This window comes from Moschus berezovskii, chromosome 20 (genome assembly GCF_049115385.1).
Source record: "Moschus berezovskii isolate FMDL1 chromosome 20, NW_MosBer_1.0, whole genome shotgun sequence".
NCBI classification, from domain to species: Eukaryota; Metazoa; Chordata; class Mammalia; order Artiodactyla; family Moschidae; genus Moschus; species Moschus berezovskii.
Window position 1 is genome coordinate 39,844,944 of NC_142479.1, and position 17,526 is coordinate 39,862,469.

The 17,526-nt window shown below is 49.8% G+C and overlaps 1 protein-coding gene and 6 non-coding genes across 7 annotated transcripts; 5 read left to right on the top strand and 2 right to left on the bottom strand.

Moving 5' to 3' along the window:
- Positions 1 to 525: 525 nt before the first annotated feature.
- On the top strand, positions 526 to 598 carry TRNAK-UUU (transfer RNA lysine (anticodon UUU)). The gene has a single exon. It is a non-coding gene; the product is annotated as a tRNA-Lys (tRNA).
- A 574-nt stretch (positions 599 to 1,172) lies between these two features.
- TRNAQ-CUG (transfer RNA glutamine (anticodon CUG)) lies at positions 1,173 to 1,244 on the top strand. The gene has a single exon. It is a non-coding gene; the product is annotated as a tRNA-Gln (tRNA).
- Positions 1,245 to 1,670: 426 nt separating this feature from the next.
- On the bottom strand, positions 1,671 to 1,752 carry TRNAL-UAG (transfer RNA leucine (anticodon UAG)). The gene has a single exon. It is a non-coding gene; the product is annotated as a tRNA-Leu (tRNA).
- A 473-nt stretch (positions 1,753 to 2,225) lies between these two features.
- HES7 (hes family bHLH transcription factor 7) lies at positions 2,226 to 7,727 on the bottom strand. The gene is given in 6 exon segments (XM_088828456.1): positions 2,226 to 3,359; positions 3,671 to 3,758; positions 4,329 to 4,468; positions 6,436 to 6,482; positions 7,322 to 7,454; positions 7,457 to 7,727. Coding segments are annotated over 6 exon segments (1,128 nt in total). The 3' UTR covers positions 2,226 to 2,910.
- On the top strand, positions 2,253 to 2,339 carry TRNAR-UCU (transfer RNA arginine (anticodon UCU)). Its single transcript is given in 2 exon segments — positions 2,253 to 2,289; positions 2,304 to 2,339. It is a non-coding gene; the product is annotated as a tRNA-Arg (tRNA).
- Positions 7,061 to 7,131, top strand: TRNAG-GCC (transfer RNA glycine (anticodon GCC)). Its single transcript has one exon. It is a non-coding gene; the product is annotated as a tRNA-Gly (tRNA).
- Positions 7,728 to 11,321: 3,594 nt separating the features above from the next.
- LOC129544805 (U6 spliceosomal RNA) lies at positions 11,322 to 11,426 on the top strand. The gene has a single exon (XR_016035609.1). It is a non-coding gene; the product is annotated as a U6 spliceosomal RNA (small nuclear RNA).
- Positions 11,427 to 17,526: the final 6,100 nt, after the last annotated feature.

Below are 17,526 nucleotides of genomic sequence, written 5' to 3' on the forward strand. Positions count from 1 at the left end.
GTTGGTACCCACCTCACCCCCAACCCGGCCCTGTGTGTCCCGGATCTATGGCACGGCGGAACTCAGTGCCTCTCCCGTGGGATGTGGCCGACCGAAGTGATCTCCGGGGGCACAGCATCTGAAGGCCTCATGTGGCATTCTTTTCTCTCCGCGGCCCGCCCTTGGCTTTGGGGCGGTAGGCAGGGTACCTGGGCGGTAGGCCCAGGTATGTGGGGTGCCTGGGATATAGGTCATCGGACTGGGAAGAAACGTCTCCCAGAGGGAAGCCCTCTGCGGAAGCGCCCTCCCGCGGCCGTGCCGACGCCGCACCCACCCAGCTTCCGCGGCGCTTAGGCTCTAGGGTCCTAACCCTTGCTGTGCAGAGGGGGGTCCGATAAAAAGTAGTCACCGGCCATTGGCTTCCCCAGCTTTTCTCGGTTTCCTCTGGAGTCCCTTGCGTGCACGCATACTACCCGTGTTTCGCTGTGCGAATGAATTTCGTCAATACAAAACTCTTATAGAAAGTAGAAGAATGCTTGTGGGAGAGCCCGGATAGCTCAGTCGGTAGAGCATCAGACTTTTAATCTGAGGGTCCAGGGTTCAAGTCCCTGTTCGGGCGGTTGCTCTTTTCTCTACTGGTGCATGACAATCTTTAGATTTTTCGGTACCGTAAATATTTGCACTCCTTCGAACATAACAGAGGAGAAAAATAACGTAAGTTTGTTAGATGATGTTAAGAGGAAATGGAAGTGCGTCAGGCTTTTATTCAGAAGGCAAACGGAATGACAGTAGAGTGAGAGCAGAGATGTTTTACAGCAGTAAATATGCGAGCCATACGCGTGAATTTAATTTTACTAGGAACCACACATTAAAAAGAGTACAAAGAAATACTTGAAATTATTTTTTGAAATTAATTTTAGTAAAATTTTATTTAACCCAATATATCCTGTCTTATCATGTAATCAATATTTTTAAATTAATGAAATTTAAACTTTTTTTCATACTGTCATTTAATTACGCTGTGTATTTATAATTAAAGCATATTTAGATTCATATTTCTGGTGCTTGATAGTGGTATTCGTCTTATTCGACAACTGTTTATTTTGCTTTATCTTCTGAGGGTGGCAAAATGGAAACAGACTAGGAAATTTGATAATATATATATAGTGTCTGAAAAAGTAGGCAGCGTCGTCGGTTCCATGGTGTAATGGTTAGCACTCTGGACTCTGAATCCAGCGATCCGAGTTCAAATCTCGGTGGAACCTTTATGTTTTCTTTTCACTCAATACCAGTGTGTTCTATTGTATTATTAGTGAGTTTTGTGTATGACATTCTCTTATGTTCTGAAAGGATCTGAAAGAAAAGTAAGTTGGATCTTGCCTTTTGAGCTTTCCAGACTAGATAATTCGAGCCTCTACCACCACGTTAGGAGAATTTACAGAGAGTCACTCCAATATATAGCAAATTGTACTAGTCTTGAATATTATCTTATGTCAAAGCGGAGATCGATAATGGAGAGCTGAAATTTTTTTTAGAAGTTTCCATTTTGTATTAATTTGGGGTGGGATTCAGACTTAAGCTCTGCTGGAATACAAGTTGGTGAGACCGCTACCAGGAGTTTTCATAAAACTAAATTATATTCTAGAAGGAACTTCCTGAATGGTGCTTAGACCTAGAGAAAAACTCTGGTCTGGCAGCGGTGGGATTCGAACCCACGCCTCCGAAGAGACTGGAGCCTAAATCCAGCGCCTTAGACCGCTCGGCCACGCTACCTGCGTGGGGTACAGCCGTCCTCACAGTCCTCCTAAGAGACTAGAAGGGAGGGAGTGGCTCTACTAACGTTTATGCTAAATTGGCTGCTTTTCTTCTAAGAATTATGGAGATTCCTTCGGACAGCAGAGCAGCAGATGAGAAAGCAGATAGACCAGAAGAAATAAAGGTACACAGAAATTAACAACAAAACAAGTTTATTCATACAGGTGGGGCCACATCCGGGAGTGGGGTGCGCCTGAACTAGAAGCATTCCCCAAACCTGCAGCTGGAGCTCCATACTCGCTCGCTTGCTCATATTCCGTTGCGCTGTTTCCTCCACCCTTGTGCGCCCTCACTCTCACTTCGCTCACACGCTTTGCGCACACTACCTCTTCCATGGAGGCCTCTGAGGTCCAAACCGCGCGCTCCTGCCACGCCCCGCCCAATTCCCTCACAACCCTCCCCCCGCCCTTTTCCCATTCTAGTACCCGTAAGCCGTCAGACGCTGCCGCCCGCCAGGTGGCTCTGTGGCGCAATGGATAGCGCATTGGACTTCTAGTGACGAAAGAGCGATTCAAAGGTTGTGGGTTCGAATCCCACCAGAGTCGATTTTATTTTATTATAATTTTTTTTTCTTTTCCTCTTTATCCGGCTTTTTCTTAAAAGGCTCCCACCCTTCTCCCCCTACCCTATCTCAGTGTTTTCCAGCTGGTTTCGGTTCCCACCTCAGCCCCCGCTCTGCTCTCTTCTTTACTTACCTGTCTGCCCCGGGGCTCGGGCCGAGGAGAGCAGGACTGGGGGCGGGAAACAGAAGGGGAGGGAAAGTGGGCGTGGACGCCGAGATAAAGGCAGGCCCCTGGCTCGGGGACACACGGGGATTTGATAACCACTTTATTCCATGCACTAGGGACTCGGGAAGGGACTGGGGCTGGGCTGGGGGCAGAGGGTACAATCCTAGACGCCGGGGGGTGGGGTGGGGGGCAGGGAGAAGGGACAGGAACCAGGGAAATATATATTTATATAGATACTCTAATATAAACCACATCTCACCCGCGCGCGGCGCCCGCGCGCCCCGCCGCCCTCCCCAACACCTCACCCGGACGCCCGGGTCCCGCTGCTGCCCTCGGGCTGGAGTCTCTACCCCTCCCCCCAGCCCCCGCCCCCACCCCCCCTCAAAGCTCAGGGCCAAGGTCTCCAGAAAGCGGGCGGCGGGGGCGGCGGGGCCTTGGGCGCCCCGTCTTGTCTGTGAGGCGGCGGCGGCGGCAGCAGTCCGGTGAGGGGGGCCGGCGCGCCGGAATCACCGGCTCGGGGGGAGCAGGGGGACGGGGACCGCGCGCAGCGCGGGCTGGGGGGGCCCTTGTGAACTGGGGGGCGCTGGTGGAGCGCGGGGCCGGGCGCTGGGGCGGCGGGGTCCAGCGGTAGGCGCGGCGCGGGGGGCCTGGGCTCTCCCGGTTCCGGCCGGGGCGGCTTGGGGCGCAGGTAACCGTGCAGCGCGGAGAAGAGCTGGGCGCGCGCGGCCGGGCTGGCGTCTTGCGCAAAGGCCGCCAAGCGGAGCAGGCACTCGCGGAATCCCGACAAGTAGCAGCTGGCGAGCGCCTCGGCGTCCTGGGCTGGGGATCGGGGAACCCCTGAAGGTGCGGCCGGCGGGAGGACCGGCGGGTCGGGCAGGGGATCCCATTGGGGGAGAGGCAAGGGGCGGGGCGCAGAGATACCGAAGCCGGACAGGCGCAGAGACAGAGACAGGAAGCCAGATGGACAGACAGAGGGAGAAAAGGAGGGAGACAGACAGACACGCGCGGGTGTTATTAACCTCGCCTCGGAGCAGAGTCTGCCATTCCCCAAGCCCACCGTCCTCCGCGGGGCCCTCCCCGTCTACCCAGACCGGGCCCCAGTGAAACCCCCCGCTCCCTCCCTCCGCTGCCCCACCCCCGCGCTGTACCCGGGGGCTCCACCCGGCTTCGCTCCCTCAAGTAGCCCACGGCGAACTCCAGTATCTCTGCTTTCTCCAGCTTCGGGTTCCGGAGGTTCTACAGATGGGAGGGGAGGGCGCAGAGACAGAAAGGGGTGGGGAGAGAGGGGGAAAGTGGCAGGGGGAAGAAGGGAGGGGGATGCGGGAGCTGGGGGTGCCCCCGGATCGCGTTTGCGCGCGGACCGCAGAGTGCGCTACGGAACACCGAGTGGAGATGACCAAGAACGGTCCTGGCCCACCCTGAGACGAAACTGTCCAAACCGAGGGGATGAAACCAACCCATAGTGAGAGGAGGGGATTTGAACAGCAAACTAGGGAGTGAAATTAACCACCCCGCTACCTATCTTGGGGAGGGGTCGGAGGTGGAGGGGAGGAAAGAGAATTTACAGACCCAAAGATTGAAACTGACTGACCCTGGGAGTGAAATTTAGAGCCGGGTGTTGAAACTTACAGACCCGAGGGGTAGCGATGAAGATCGCGTTCTGAGAGCGGGAAAGGGGGCTAGACTGGAATTCCAAGGTCCCTTGGGGCCAGGGTCTCCAAAGCAGCATATGTCCCTACCCAAGTGGGAAGCCCTGGGACGCGAGGACGGAATGTTTAGGGGCCGGGTGATGGCAGAAGAACTGACCTGGTCCCGGGTCCGCTCCAGCAGCAGCAGCCTCAGTTCTTCCAGGCTGCGGTTGATGCGGTCCCGGCGCCGCTTCTCCACGAGCGGCTTCAGCATCTGCGACCAGCAGGAAAGGGAGAGCGGGGCCGACCCGACCGAGACTCAGCGCGGCCGCGGGGGCGTCGGGATCCCGCCGCTGGGATAGGCCGGCCTCCACCCCTTCCCCAAGACCCCAGAGAGCCTAGGGCCAGGCCCATTAGACCCCTCTCCAATCCCCCTCCCAACGCCCCTGGAGTGAATTTCTGTAGCTCGCCTCCTGTCTCTCCCGGGTCTTCTGCTTTCTCCTCTCTCACTCTTGTCCTCCCTCCTCCCCTCTCTGTGTCTTTCTTCCTCCTCCTCCTCCTTTCTCTCTACGTCTCCGTCTCGTGCAGTCTTTCTCTGTCTCAGTGGAGAACTTTGGGGGCCCTCTTTGCGCCCAGACGCGTGGGCCGCAAGGTGCCGGGCTGAGCTGGCGGCCCTGAGTGTAGAAAGGGAGACACCCAGCGCCCCCGCGCCTCCTCCTCTCCCTCTAACCCGTCTGTGCGTTAACCCTTCTCCACTGGTTCTGAAGTCCTCCACCCGGGCTCGGGCCTCTGGAACCTTCTCTTACAAGGCTGCATTGGGCCAGCGCCCTGTCACAGCCCGCGTGGAGCGAGTGCCCATCCTCTCCGACTTTTGTTTCCACCCTCCTCCCTTAGCTCTGTGCTCCTCCTGCTTACTTTACTCAAATTCTGCCGCCGCCCACCCCAAGCCCTCGAAGGTACAAGGTGTCAACTGCCATCACCCACACCCAGACCTCTGCCTCTGCCGCCCACCCAGTCACAGCTCTGACGCTGACCCCTTCTCCATAGTTTGCTGCTTCCTCCCCAGCCCCTGGCTCCTCGGGTCCCCCCTTCCAGCCCCGCGTCTCCAGCCTCTTCCCTGACCCTCAGGAATCCTGTCCCCTCCTCAGTCCAGGGACCTCTGCTCCCTCCCCGCCCTCCTCTCACCTTGGGGCCGTCCCTATTCTCGGCTCGATCCCGGGTGACCATCGCTCCTCCGGACCCTAGTGTGGACCGAGTCTCCGCTCTCCTTGAGCCTTATATCCCGCAGGCCCCGAGTAGGGGGGAGGTTAGGACCCGGGCCCGCCCCTTCAGGATCCCACAGGACTCGACCCTGGGCACGAGGCTCCCGGAAAGGGGAGGGGCACAAGGGGGAGGGGGAAAGGTGGAAATGGCCTGGGAGTGTGGGAAATGAGGGGCCGGTGCGGCACCGGCTGGTTTAAGGACCATAAGGCTGTATAATGAGGCGGGAACCTAGCTGAAGGGAAGTTATCAGAGGAAGAGGGAGTTGAAGTCATTTGGGGACAGAACTCAGGAAGGGAGTTCAGAGTTCCCCCACCCCGCACTCGTTCACTATTTCAGTTTTCTTGGGAGCTCACTGTACCCCCACTAACACTGAAATAAAAAGTTAGCACCCCTCAGCCCCTAAGCTGGATCCTATCTATACACCTTTCCCCCAAAATCACCTCCTACTTGGGACAGAGAGTCACCTGAGAGTGCTGGCTGGATCTGTCTAATTCACAAAGGACTTTGTCTGGAGGTGGAAGAAGCTCTGTGCTATCTAAGTCAGTCATATTCAGTTCCCCCATCTATGCACTCATTGTGACCACTGGGTACCGGTCTAGGCTGGGACCCTTCATGCTGAGATATAGGCTGGAGGCCTGGTTTATCCCTGCAGGTTTCAGTGGAAAAGAGGATGTGTTGTCAAGTAGCTATTTTAGAAGGCCAGTGAAGTAGGTGCTCAGGGAAAGGGTCATCATGAGGGATGGCTAGACTGGGGCAGGGGGATGCTTCATGGTAGAGGTAGGGAGGCTTTGAAGCACCGGTGGAGAGATCGTTCCAGTTAGAAGTATTTGATTAAAAACTAATCATAGGAGATTCAGGCCCAGGGCTGCCAGGTCATCACCTGACACAAGCGTGCTCCTGAGTTCTTCGCTCCTCCGGACCCCTTGTGATTATAGGGGAGCAAAGAGCAGGCAGTTTTCCTTAAAAGATGAAAAAGGGAACAAAAATAGGGATCAACACCCTCCTCAAACCAAGAGCATGACACAATGCAGAATGATGCCTGAGACTTGGAGACTTCAGGACAAAGTGCCTGAGAAGATAAAATCAGAGATTTAACGGGACGGCAAGAATACCAGGGACGGACACAAAACAGGGTTGAAGACCGAGTCAGAAGACAGCTTCGGAGTCAGCGAAGGATGCCCTCCCAGCTCCCGTCCACAACTTGGTTTTTTCACCGAGCCTGCATTGGCAAAGTCCGAGCTAGAGGATCGCAGACCTTGGGGAGGGCGCTCCCATTTGCAGTCAGGAAGCCCAGCACATGCCACCTCCCGCTACCTGAGCCAAATGGGAGCGCAGATGTATGGCCTCAGAAGCCCCCGCTGCCCCCCTCCTTGGGAACCTGGGCTCGGGCTGAGTTTTTGTCACCTGCACGCGAGGCTCGGGGCCCCGGGCAGTTCGCACCCGGGTGTGGGGCCGCCCCTGGCCATATGGGGCGACTTTATGGCCGGGTGACCGGATCCAGGCGGAAGGAAGGATGGCTCGGGGCTCCACCCACGTCTTCTATTGGGACTGTTCCTCTGCCTTGCCCCTGGCTAGAAAGGTACCTGGAGATGGTCACCACGATGCTTTACAAGATGAGACAGATCCACCAAGGGTAAGGATACCCTTGCATTGGTGGTTCAGTGGTAGAATTCTCGCCTGCCACGCGGGAGGCCCGGGTTCGATTCCCGGCCAATGCATCAGCTTTTTTTTTTTTCTTTCCCCCAAAGAGGTCTGTATTTCTTGTTTAAGATTTCTACCAAATATTAATATTTAACTTTTTTACTCTGTGTGAAAGTATGAGGCTTTGTGAAAGTCCTCATACTCCCATCCTCCCAGCCTGCGGTGGCTGTCCACACCCCTCCTTCTACCGCCCCTCCCTGCCCGCACCTCCGCAGGCGTGACCCTGAGAAAGGACCGCGCGCTGGGATCCCTGCCCCGGGGGTCCTTTCAGCCCTCCGCGGGGGAAGCGCGAGGTCGTCCCTGTCCGCAAGCTCTAAGACCCTGGCTTTTCTTTCCTTTCCTCTTCCTCGCTCTTTCTCGTATTTTCTGTCCTCTGGAACCCGGTTTCTTTTTCTAAGTCCACGGTCAGGGCATTTTTTTTTGTCCCGCCGTCTTTCAGCGTCGCTGTCTCCGTCTTTTTCATATTCTTTCCAGGTCTCCTGACTTCTGTGCTGGGTCTCTCTGGGTCTTGCGTGGTCTCTGCATGTCTGGCTCCGGGTCTCCCCGGTCTCTGGGATGGTCCCTCCAGGACCCCGTGGCCGCCCGGCCCTCTGCGCTCCCACGCTCCGGCCATCCCCTGGGAAGCTCGCTCACACCTCCAGGTTCCTGCCACTCCCCGCCCGCCCCTTCCCGGCCGCTTTGATCCCGCACGCGTCGGGTCAGCAGGTGGCCGGGCTCCCGCCGACTGCCGCGGCCACTTGTGAGTGAGGGCAGGGGGCCGGGTCCCTCGGGCTCCGGCGCTGGTTTTCCACCGGCTTCTCCCGCCCTCGGCCTCCCTCCGCGCCCCTCCTCCGGCCACCGGCTCAGGCTGCTGTGGGCCCGCGTCTCTGGGCCACTGAATCTGGGGTCTGCATCTTGTCTGTCTCGGTCCCTCTCTCAGGAACTCGCCCGGAGTCCGTGTCTCTGTCTCTGGATCCTGACTCCTGTCTCCTTCAACTTCATCTGGGCTAGGCTCAAAGTCTTTCTTTTCCGCCTCTGGATTGTGTGAGCGACTGGGAATGCTCTCTTCTCAATTCTAAGCCATGACAGTGGCCCCTAGAAGGAAACTCTACAATAGTCTGGGTATTTGTTTGTCTGTGTGAGCAGCCCCTGTACTCAATCACGAAGCCGCTATTTCTGGCGGGCCTCTTGTGCACCAAATGTTGTTAGGCATTGAGGGTACCTTGGATCTAGACTCTTCTGCCACTTACATTATGGTAGCGGGAGGGGAGACAGAAAATGACTAAGAAAACAGAAAGTAATATAAGATGGCTATGAGGGTGGGGGAGGGGCAGCTAGTCATGGCAATGATTTGAGAGTGCAGGGCTAGTTTACTCTGGTGATCATGTAATAGGGAAACTTTTGTATTCTATGACAACTTAATCACTAAAGGGATGTTGCCTATAAGCTTAAGTTACACATAATGGTCCATCTTTGGGAGCCTGCCTCCCAGATAATGAGCATTAAGTTAAAACACCTTTGTTTAACTCCCAGGAAACATCCTGATCTGGCTTGCCTGTCAGAGCCTGCAGGAAGAAATTAACACAGTTCTGACCAGAACCAAGAAATGTTTAACTTTATTTCTTCCCTTTTTTGGTATACAAGAAGCCTGAATTCAAACTCAGGCCAGGCAGTTCTTTGAAACAGGGGTCCACCATCTCCTTGGTCTGTTGGCTCTCCAAGCAGTTATTCCTTGCCCTCTAACAACTGTCTCTCATTATATTGGCTTGTAGCTACAAGCAGTGGGAGCTTCCACTTGGTAAGCCAGTAAAGAACCTTGCTGATCATGGCCACCTGGGCCTGTTTGGGGACTCCTCCAGTAAGCTGCCAGGACCGCTTGTCCGGAGGATCTGCCCTTCAGAATTCCCTGAAACAGCACGGAGTGCCCTAGCACTTGACAGCTGGATGGACATTTGAAAGCTAGCAGGCTCCATACTGTTGGGTAAGTCACTCTGGTGTCTACAGTCATAAACCTTATTTCCTTTAATACACCGATTTGTTTTGTATTTGAGTAAGTACCTTGTTGGAGAGAGGCAAGCGTTGTTGAACTTTTGTCTGGTTTGTGAACTGGTTCCTTAGTTTCTTTGGATGCTAGCATTTTTGTGTGCCGTTTGTGGGTTGTTTTTTTTTTTCTTACATTCTTACCAAGAAGGGACTTCTTGGTAGCCTAATGGTTAAGAATCTGCCTTGCAATTCAGGGGACATGGGTGTGATCCCTGGTTAGGGCAACTTAGCAGCAGCAGCAGCAGGGAGCTAGGATCCTACATGCCTCGGAGCAACTAAGCCCACTGGCGCACCACAACTACTGAAGCCTGTATGCTGCAATGAGTCTTAGTTGCAGCCAAATGAATAAAATAAACAATTTTAAAAACATAAAAATAAATGGGGAATGTTTCAGCTATCCCTAAAGAAAGTCCTCTGATGTACATTTTGAATAAATGATCTGATTATAGCCGAGAACTGAGAACTCATGAGTGTGAAGAATATCTTTTACTGAAGCAATGCGTGGCCACAGTACCTGTTAGGATCTCTAAAAGGGGTTTAGGCACAGTTATCTTGGACCCCTGTGCACCAAGTACTGCTACCCTTGCTGTGTTAATTATGTTATTTGCAGTCTCCTGTGTCATTGGTATATGTTGAGAGTCTATTTAGGATTTTCTGTTGTCCTTTGGGTTTTACATTTCATTTTGTTTGGTACTGTTTCTCCATTTACAACCAAATTAATTTTGTGATATTTAAAGCTTTTTACTGATGTTAAATGGAAAAAAGTAACAACAGGGAAAAAAAAAAATCTGTAGAACATTCCCAGAGAGAAGAGAAAGATTTCACAGGGTTCCTAAAATCAACAAAAGCCCCATCCCAGAATTCAGCCCAGTTGGTTGATGCCAAAGCAACAAGTCATCCTTTGGATAGTTAGAAATGATCAATTGCTAACTATGGTTTTATGGTGGCTATTCTGGGAAGAAGTAGGGAAGAATGACAAAATCCTTTATGTGTAAGCATCTGTACTATTACATCAGGGAAAATAAAAGGAAGGGAATGAGAGTGAGAATATGTTGCTTCAAACTTTATCTCCTAAAGCCAAGCAAGCTGTCTTAGCCACTCCAGGTGTTATACCACTCATTTTACCACCTTCTGTTCCTGCTGCTGCTGCTGCTAAGTCCCTTCAGTTGTGTCCGACTCTATGCGACCCCATAGATGGCAACCTACCAGGCTCCGCCGTCCCTGGGATTCTCCAGGCAAGAACACTGGAGTGGGTTGCCATTTCCTTCTCCATTGCATGAAAGTAAAAAGTGAAAGTGAAGTTGCTCAGTCATGTCTGACTCTTCGCGACCCCATGGATTGCAACCCACCAGGCTCCTCTGTCCATGGGATTTTCCAAGCAAGAGTACTGGAGTGGGTTGCCATTGCCTTCGCTTCTGTTTCTACCTAGCCCCAATTCCTGACTGGGGCTCAGGACTTCCGCTCCTCATAGGGCTCAATTAGGAAATCCTGTGTTTGCAACCCACTCCAGTATTCTTGCCTGGAGAATCGAATGTCCACGGACAGAGGAGCCTGGCAGGCTGAAATCCATAAGATCACACAGAGTCAGACACAACTGAAGTGACTTAGGATGCATGCAGGCATGTGTTAGTTTCTGGGGCACAGGGACTTAGTCTGGTAATATAAGACCCAACAGGGCACCCAGTTTGGGCCAGAAGCCACCCCTGGGGCAGGACGATTTCTCTTAGGTTATCTCATAGTGGGCCTGCAAACGACCAGCTGGCCAGGATTCTCAGACTTGTTTAATTGGAAGGATGGAAACCCTCCTTTATAGGGAGGCTCCTCTATACCTGAAGCACACTTGACCCCTGAACCAAACTGCAACCCCAGTGAGTGGAGAAGGGCCTTATGAGAGCACCACTTATTAGTGCATCTAGGCAGGGGCTTGCCCAAAGGAGAACCAAAGAAAAGAGTCTGAACAAAATTCAAGAAATTCAGCAAAACAAACGAAAGCCTTTCTGAATTTTTGGAAAGGATTTATCAGGCCTACAAACATAATATTATGCAGACCCCAAGTCCCCTGAAAATATTAGAATGGTAAAGTGCCTTGGCTATTAGGAGAAAGCTGTAGAGATGAGATGGGGCATTTGAAATGAACCCTTCTCAATTGATAGATGTCTCTTTTACACTGTTTAACAAAGACTCCATGCTTCGGCAGCACATATACTAAAATTAAAATGATATAGATAATATTAGCATGGCCCCTGTGCAAAAGGATGACAGGCAAAATCAATGAACATTTTTTACTATACTTCAATAATTTTTTTCTTTTTAAAGAAAAGAATACACTGGAACTTCCCTGGTGGTGCAGTGGCTAAGATTCCTCATTTCCAGTGCAGGCAACCCGGGTTCAATCCATAGTCAGGGAACTAGATCCCACGAGCCACAACTAAAGATCACTCGTGCCACAACTAAGACCTGGTGCAGCCAAATAAGCAAATTGTTTTTTAAAAAGAATGAATCAAGCAAGCTCATTGTTGGAGGGGAGAGTGCTGCAGCTCCTCTGAGGAGAAAGAAGGTGTGAAATGTTCATTTTGGAGAATAGGAAAGCAAACCTTCTCGGATAGAATAGGATTTCTAGGCAGGTTGCAAGTCCATTTGAGATGTGCTGTAAAAAATTACAATTTCAAAGGTGAATTCACCATGAAGCCAATGAAATGTACACTTTAGGACCCCTCACTTAAACACACCTCTGTGAGGGTCCTAGCAACAGGCTCACATGACCATATGCTTCTGTAAAATTGGCCAAAATAGATATTTTAACTGCAAATGGTAAAGACCACTATCTGTTTTCACTCCAACTTCCCCTCTGTCACGCAGTCCCCACGTGTTGAAGTGGCTGTGGGCATTTGGGGATATGTAAATTGCTAATTGCCAACATTCGCTGGATCATGGAAAAAGCAAGAGAGTTCCAAAAAAACATCTATTTCTGCTTCATTGACTATGCCAAAGCCTTTGACTGTGTGGATCACAATAAACTGTGGAAAATTCTGAAAGAGATGGGAATCCCAGACCACCTGACCTGCCTCTTGAGAAACCTGTATGCAGGTCAGGAAGCAACAGTTAGAACTGGACATGGAACAACAGACTGGTTCCAAATAGGAAAAGGAGTATATTGTCACCCTGCTTATTTAACTTATATGCAGAGTACATCATGAGGAACGCTGTTTCTTCCAGAAACACAAGCTGGAATCAAGATTGCTGGGAGAAATATCAATAACCTCAGATATGCAGATGACACCACCCTTATGGAAGAAAGTGAAGAAGAACTAAAAAGAACTAAAAAGCCTCTTGATGAAATTGAAAGAGGAGAGTGAAAAAGTTGGCTTAAAGCTCAACATTCAGAAAACTAAGATCATGGCATCTGGTCCCATCACTTCATGGCAAATAGATGGGGAAAAGGAGGAAACAGTGTCAGACTTTATTTTTTTGGGCTCCAAAATCACTGCAGGTGTTGACTGCAGCCATGAAATTAAAAGACACTTACTCCTTGGAAGGAAAGTTATGACCAACCTAGATAGCATATTAAAAGCAGAGACATTACTTCACCAACAAAGGTCCATCTAGTCAAGGCTATGGTTTTTCCCGTGGTCATGTATGGATGTGAGAGTTGGACTGTGAAGAAAGCTGATCACCGAAGAATGGATGCTTTTGAACTGTGGTGTTGGAGAGGACTCTTGAGAGTCCCTTGGACTGCAAGGAGATCCAACCAGTCCATCCTAAAGGAGATCAGTCCTGGGTGTTCACTGGAAGGACTGATGCTGAAGCTGAAACTCCCAATACTTTGACCACCTCATGCGAAGAGTTGACTCACTGGAAAAGACTCTGATGCTGGGAGGGATTGGGGGCAGGAGGAGAAGGGGACAACAGAGAATGAGATGGCTGGATGGCATCACCAACTCGATGGAGGTGAGTTTGAGTGAGCTCTGGGAGTTGGTGATGGACAGGGAGGCCTGGCGTGCTGCGATTCATGGGGTTGCAAAGAGTTGGACACGACTGAGCGACTGAACTGACTGAACTGAAATTGCTAACTTGGTTACTATGGTTCCCAGTCACTTCCACACAAAGTTAGCCCAGTCATCCTGGTGTGGGAATGGCTTCCAAGGAAACTCCTGTCACCTGTGCCAGCTCACTAGGCTTCCTGCCATGCAAGTGCAAAGCCAGAGGGCACAGGTGACATGAATGATCCAGGGGCTCTTGTTAACTATAAGTACATGGCTGGTAGAGGAAAAAAGAGATTTGAGATATGCAAAATCAGTAGCCAGTCTGTTGAAAGTATTAGAGGTGTAGGCAGGCAATTAGTTAATACCAGTAAGTTATTTTTTCTGGTCTTTGTTTCACTATAAATATGACTTGAGCCTGGTAGGCTGCAGTCCGCGGGGTCGCTAAGGGTCGGACATGACTGAGCGACTTCACTTTCACTTTCACACATGGGAGAAGGAAATGGCAACCCACTCCAGTGTTCTTGTCTGGAGGATCCCAGGGACGGGGGAGCCTGGTGGGCTTCCATCTATGGGGTCACACAGAGTCGGACACAACTGAAGTGACTTATCAGTATCAGCTGACATTATTTTCTTTAAAAGCTCTCACCCCTGCCCCAAACAATCATTACACTTCAGGCTGGTTGTGAGACCAGCTGGACTTGTTGGGTGATTGTTCTCCAGCCATTCCTCCTGGAGGGCATTCCCAAGGACATTTCCAGGGTCTAAGGGGATGGGATAGGGTCTGTGGATGACACACATCCATGTCAGTGCAGACCTGTGTGCATGTCCGTTTGTGGTTGTGTCTATGTATGAACATAGTGTGTGTATGAGTGTCTGGGCCTCCAGCCTCTTCCTGGGTGCCAGCTTAACACCTGGCAGCATCTGGGCTTGGGGGAGGGGAGCTCGTGTCCCACACGCGCTGGGGCCCTAGGGAGGCTGAGGTGGGGAAGGAACGGAGACAGCACAGCTGGCCTAGTGTGGCGCTTCCCTTCCCCCGCTGTGACGTCCCAGGCCTGGGATCCGAGGCGCAGCTCCTCCCACTTTGTTCTTCAAAGAGCAGGCTGGCTTCCTGGGACCCCCTGGGTCCTGGGAAGGCGGGGGGCGGTGGGGGGCAGTTCCTGGAGGATTGAGACCTGGGGGTTGGGGGTGGGGAAGTAGGAGGTCCAGGCCCCTGGGCTAAGGGAAGAATCAGGATAGAAGACCTCTGTAGAGCCCCAAACAAAACAGGCAATAATCCCTGCCCTTCTGGGGCACAGGTTTTTGTGGGAAAAAGTCAAAGGCACATTATACTAAATTTATCATTTGTCAGTTGGAGATAAGAGCTAAAGAGCAAAGTGAAGCAAGAAAGCGGAGTGGAGATTGGGAATTGTGACTTTAAGGCTAAGATCAAGGAAGGACTCACTGAGAAGGTGAAATACAAAGAGGCCAAAAAAACCCCACATTGCTTTCCAAATACCAAAAAAAAAAGATTGCTTTTCAGATACAAAAAGTAAAGAGGTGAGGCCACAGGCTACAGGGCCACCTGAGGGAAGAGAATTCCAGTCAGATGGACAGGCTGACTAGGACAACCTGCCAGGCTTGTCAAAGGAACAGAGAGCAGCAGAAGGGGCAGAGTGGGGTTGTCTGGAGTGGAGGTAGCAAGTGCAGGAGTTGTAGGAGGTCAGATCAGAGCCACAAAGTGGGAGGCTGATTATGTAGAACCTTCTAGGCCATTGCAAGTACTTTGTCATCTCAATGTAACGTGAAGCCATTGGAGGACTTTTTTGTTTTGTTTTTGGAAATTTTAATTTTTATATAATTTCAAACTTTCAGAAAAAATACAAAAATAGTACAAGGATTATACATCAACTATACTTCAATTTCGGGGAAGGCAATGGCACCCCACTCCAGTACTCCTGCCTGGAAAATCCCATGGACAGAGGAGCCTGGTGGACTGCAGTCCATGGGGTCGCACAGAGTCGGACACGACTGCAGCCGACTTAGCAGCAACAGCATATTTCAATTGAAAAAAATAGAATAATACAACGAACTCTTGTATATGCTTTTCCCAGGTCTATTAATTGTTTACATTTGTTTCATTTGCTTTATCATTTCCCTCCAAATATAATATAGGTATAAAATATTTCTTTTTTGAATCCTTTGGGGGTAAATTGAAAACATCAAGTCCTTTTGCTTGTTGTTACTCAGTATGTTTTCTGAGGACAAAGACATTCGTAGTATAATACTACAGCTATCAATATCAGGATATTAAAATAAAATACTATTATTTAATGTCAGTCCATACTTAAATTTCCTCAGATGTTTCAGTGATATCTTTTAAAACCCCTTTTTCCCAATCCAGGATCCAATGCTGCATTTAGTCATTATGGCTCTTCAGTTTCACTTAATCCAGAAAATTCTTGATCTTTAGTTTTTTAATATAATCCTGGAATTCTTTAAAAATTTTATTGAAGTATAATCTACAACGTTGTGTTAATTTCTGCTTTACATCAAAGTGTCTCAGTTATATATATATGTATTTTTTCATATTCTTTTCCATAATCATTTATCACAGGATATTGAATGTAGTCCTGTGCTGTTACAGTAGGACCTTGCTGTTAATCCATCCTACATCTAATAGTTCGCATCTACTAATCCCAAAGTTCCAGTCCTTCCCTCTCTACTCCTCTTCCCCTTTGGCAACCAAGTCTGTTTTTTCTGTGAGTTTCTGTTTTGTAGGTATGTTCATTTGCATTGTATTTTAGATTCCATATATAAGTGATATCATATGGTATTACTCTTTGTCTTTCTCTTTCTGAATTACTTGACTTAGTATGATAACCAGTAGGTCCATCCATGTTGTTGCAAGCGGCATTATTTCCTTGTTTTTGATGGCTGAGTAATATCCCATTGTATATATACACATCTTCATTATCCATTCATCTGTTGATAGACATTTTTGTTGTTTCTGTGTCCTGGCTATTACAAGTAGTGCTGCTATGAACATAGAGGAGCATGTATATTTTCAAATTATAGTTTTCTCTTGATAAATGCCCAGGATAGGGATCGTAGCATAATGTGGTAACTCTGTTTTTAGTTTTTAAAGGAACCTTTATACGCTTCTCTGTAGTAGCTGTACCAATTGACATTTCCACCAACAGTGTAGGAAGGTTACTTTTTCTTCACACTCCCTTCAGCATTTATTATTTGTCGACATTTTGTTAATGGCCATTCTGACCAGAGTGAGGAGATACCTCATTATCATTTTGATTTGCATGTCTCTAGTAAAGTCATACTCAAAATTCTCCAAGCCAGGCTTCAGCAGTATGTGAACCGTGAACTTCCAGATGTTCAAGCAGGTTTTAGAAAAGGCAGAGGAACCAGAGATCAAATTGCAAACATCCGCTGGATCATGGAGAAAGCAAGAGAGTTCCAGAAAAACATCTATTTCTGCTTCATTGACTATGCCAAAGGCTTTGACTGTGTGGATCACAATAAACTGTGGAACATTCTGAAAGAGATGGGAATACCAGACCATCTGACCTGCCTCTTGAGAAACCTGTATGCAGGTCAGGAAGCAACAGTTAGAACTGGACATGGAACAACAGACTGGTTCCAAATAGGAAAAGGAGTGCGTCAAGGTTGTATATTGTTACCCTGCTTATTTAACTTCTATGCAGAGTACATCATGAGGAACGCTGGGCTGGAAGAAGCACAAGCTGGAATCAAGATTGCTGGGAGAAATATCAATAACCTCAGATATGCAGATGACACCACCCTATGGTAGAAAGTGAAGAGGAACTCAAAAGCCTCTTGATGAAAGTGAAAGAGGAGAGTGGAAAGGTTGGCTTGAAGCTCAACATTCAAAAAACGAAGATCATGGCATCTGGTCCAATCACTTCACAGGAAATAGATGGGAAAACAGTGGAAACAGTGTCAGACTTTATTTTTTGGGGCTTCAAAATCACCGCAGATGCTGATTGCAGCCATGAAATTAAAAGACGCTTACTCCTTAGAAGGAAAGTTATGACCAGCCTAGGTAGCATATTAAAAAGCAGGGACATTACTTTGCCAACAAAGGTCCATCTAGTCAAGGCTATGGTTTTTCCCGTGGTCATGTATGGATGTGAGAGTTGGACTGTGAAGAAAGCTGATCGCCGAAGAACTGATGCTTTTGAACTGTGGTGCTGGAGAAGACTCTTGAGAGTCCCTTGGACTGCAAGGAGATCCAACCAGTCCATCCTAAAGGAGATCAGTCCTGGGCGTGTTCATTGGAAGGACTGATGCTTAAGCTGAAACTCCAATACTTTGGCCACCTCATGCATCGAGTTGACTCACTGGAAAAGAGTCTGATTCTAGGAAAGATTGGGGGTGGGAGGAGACGGGGAC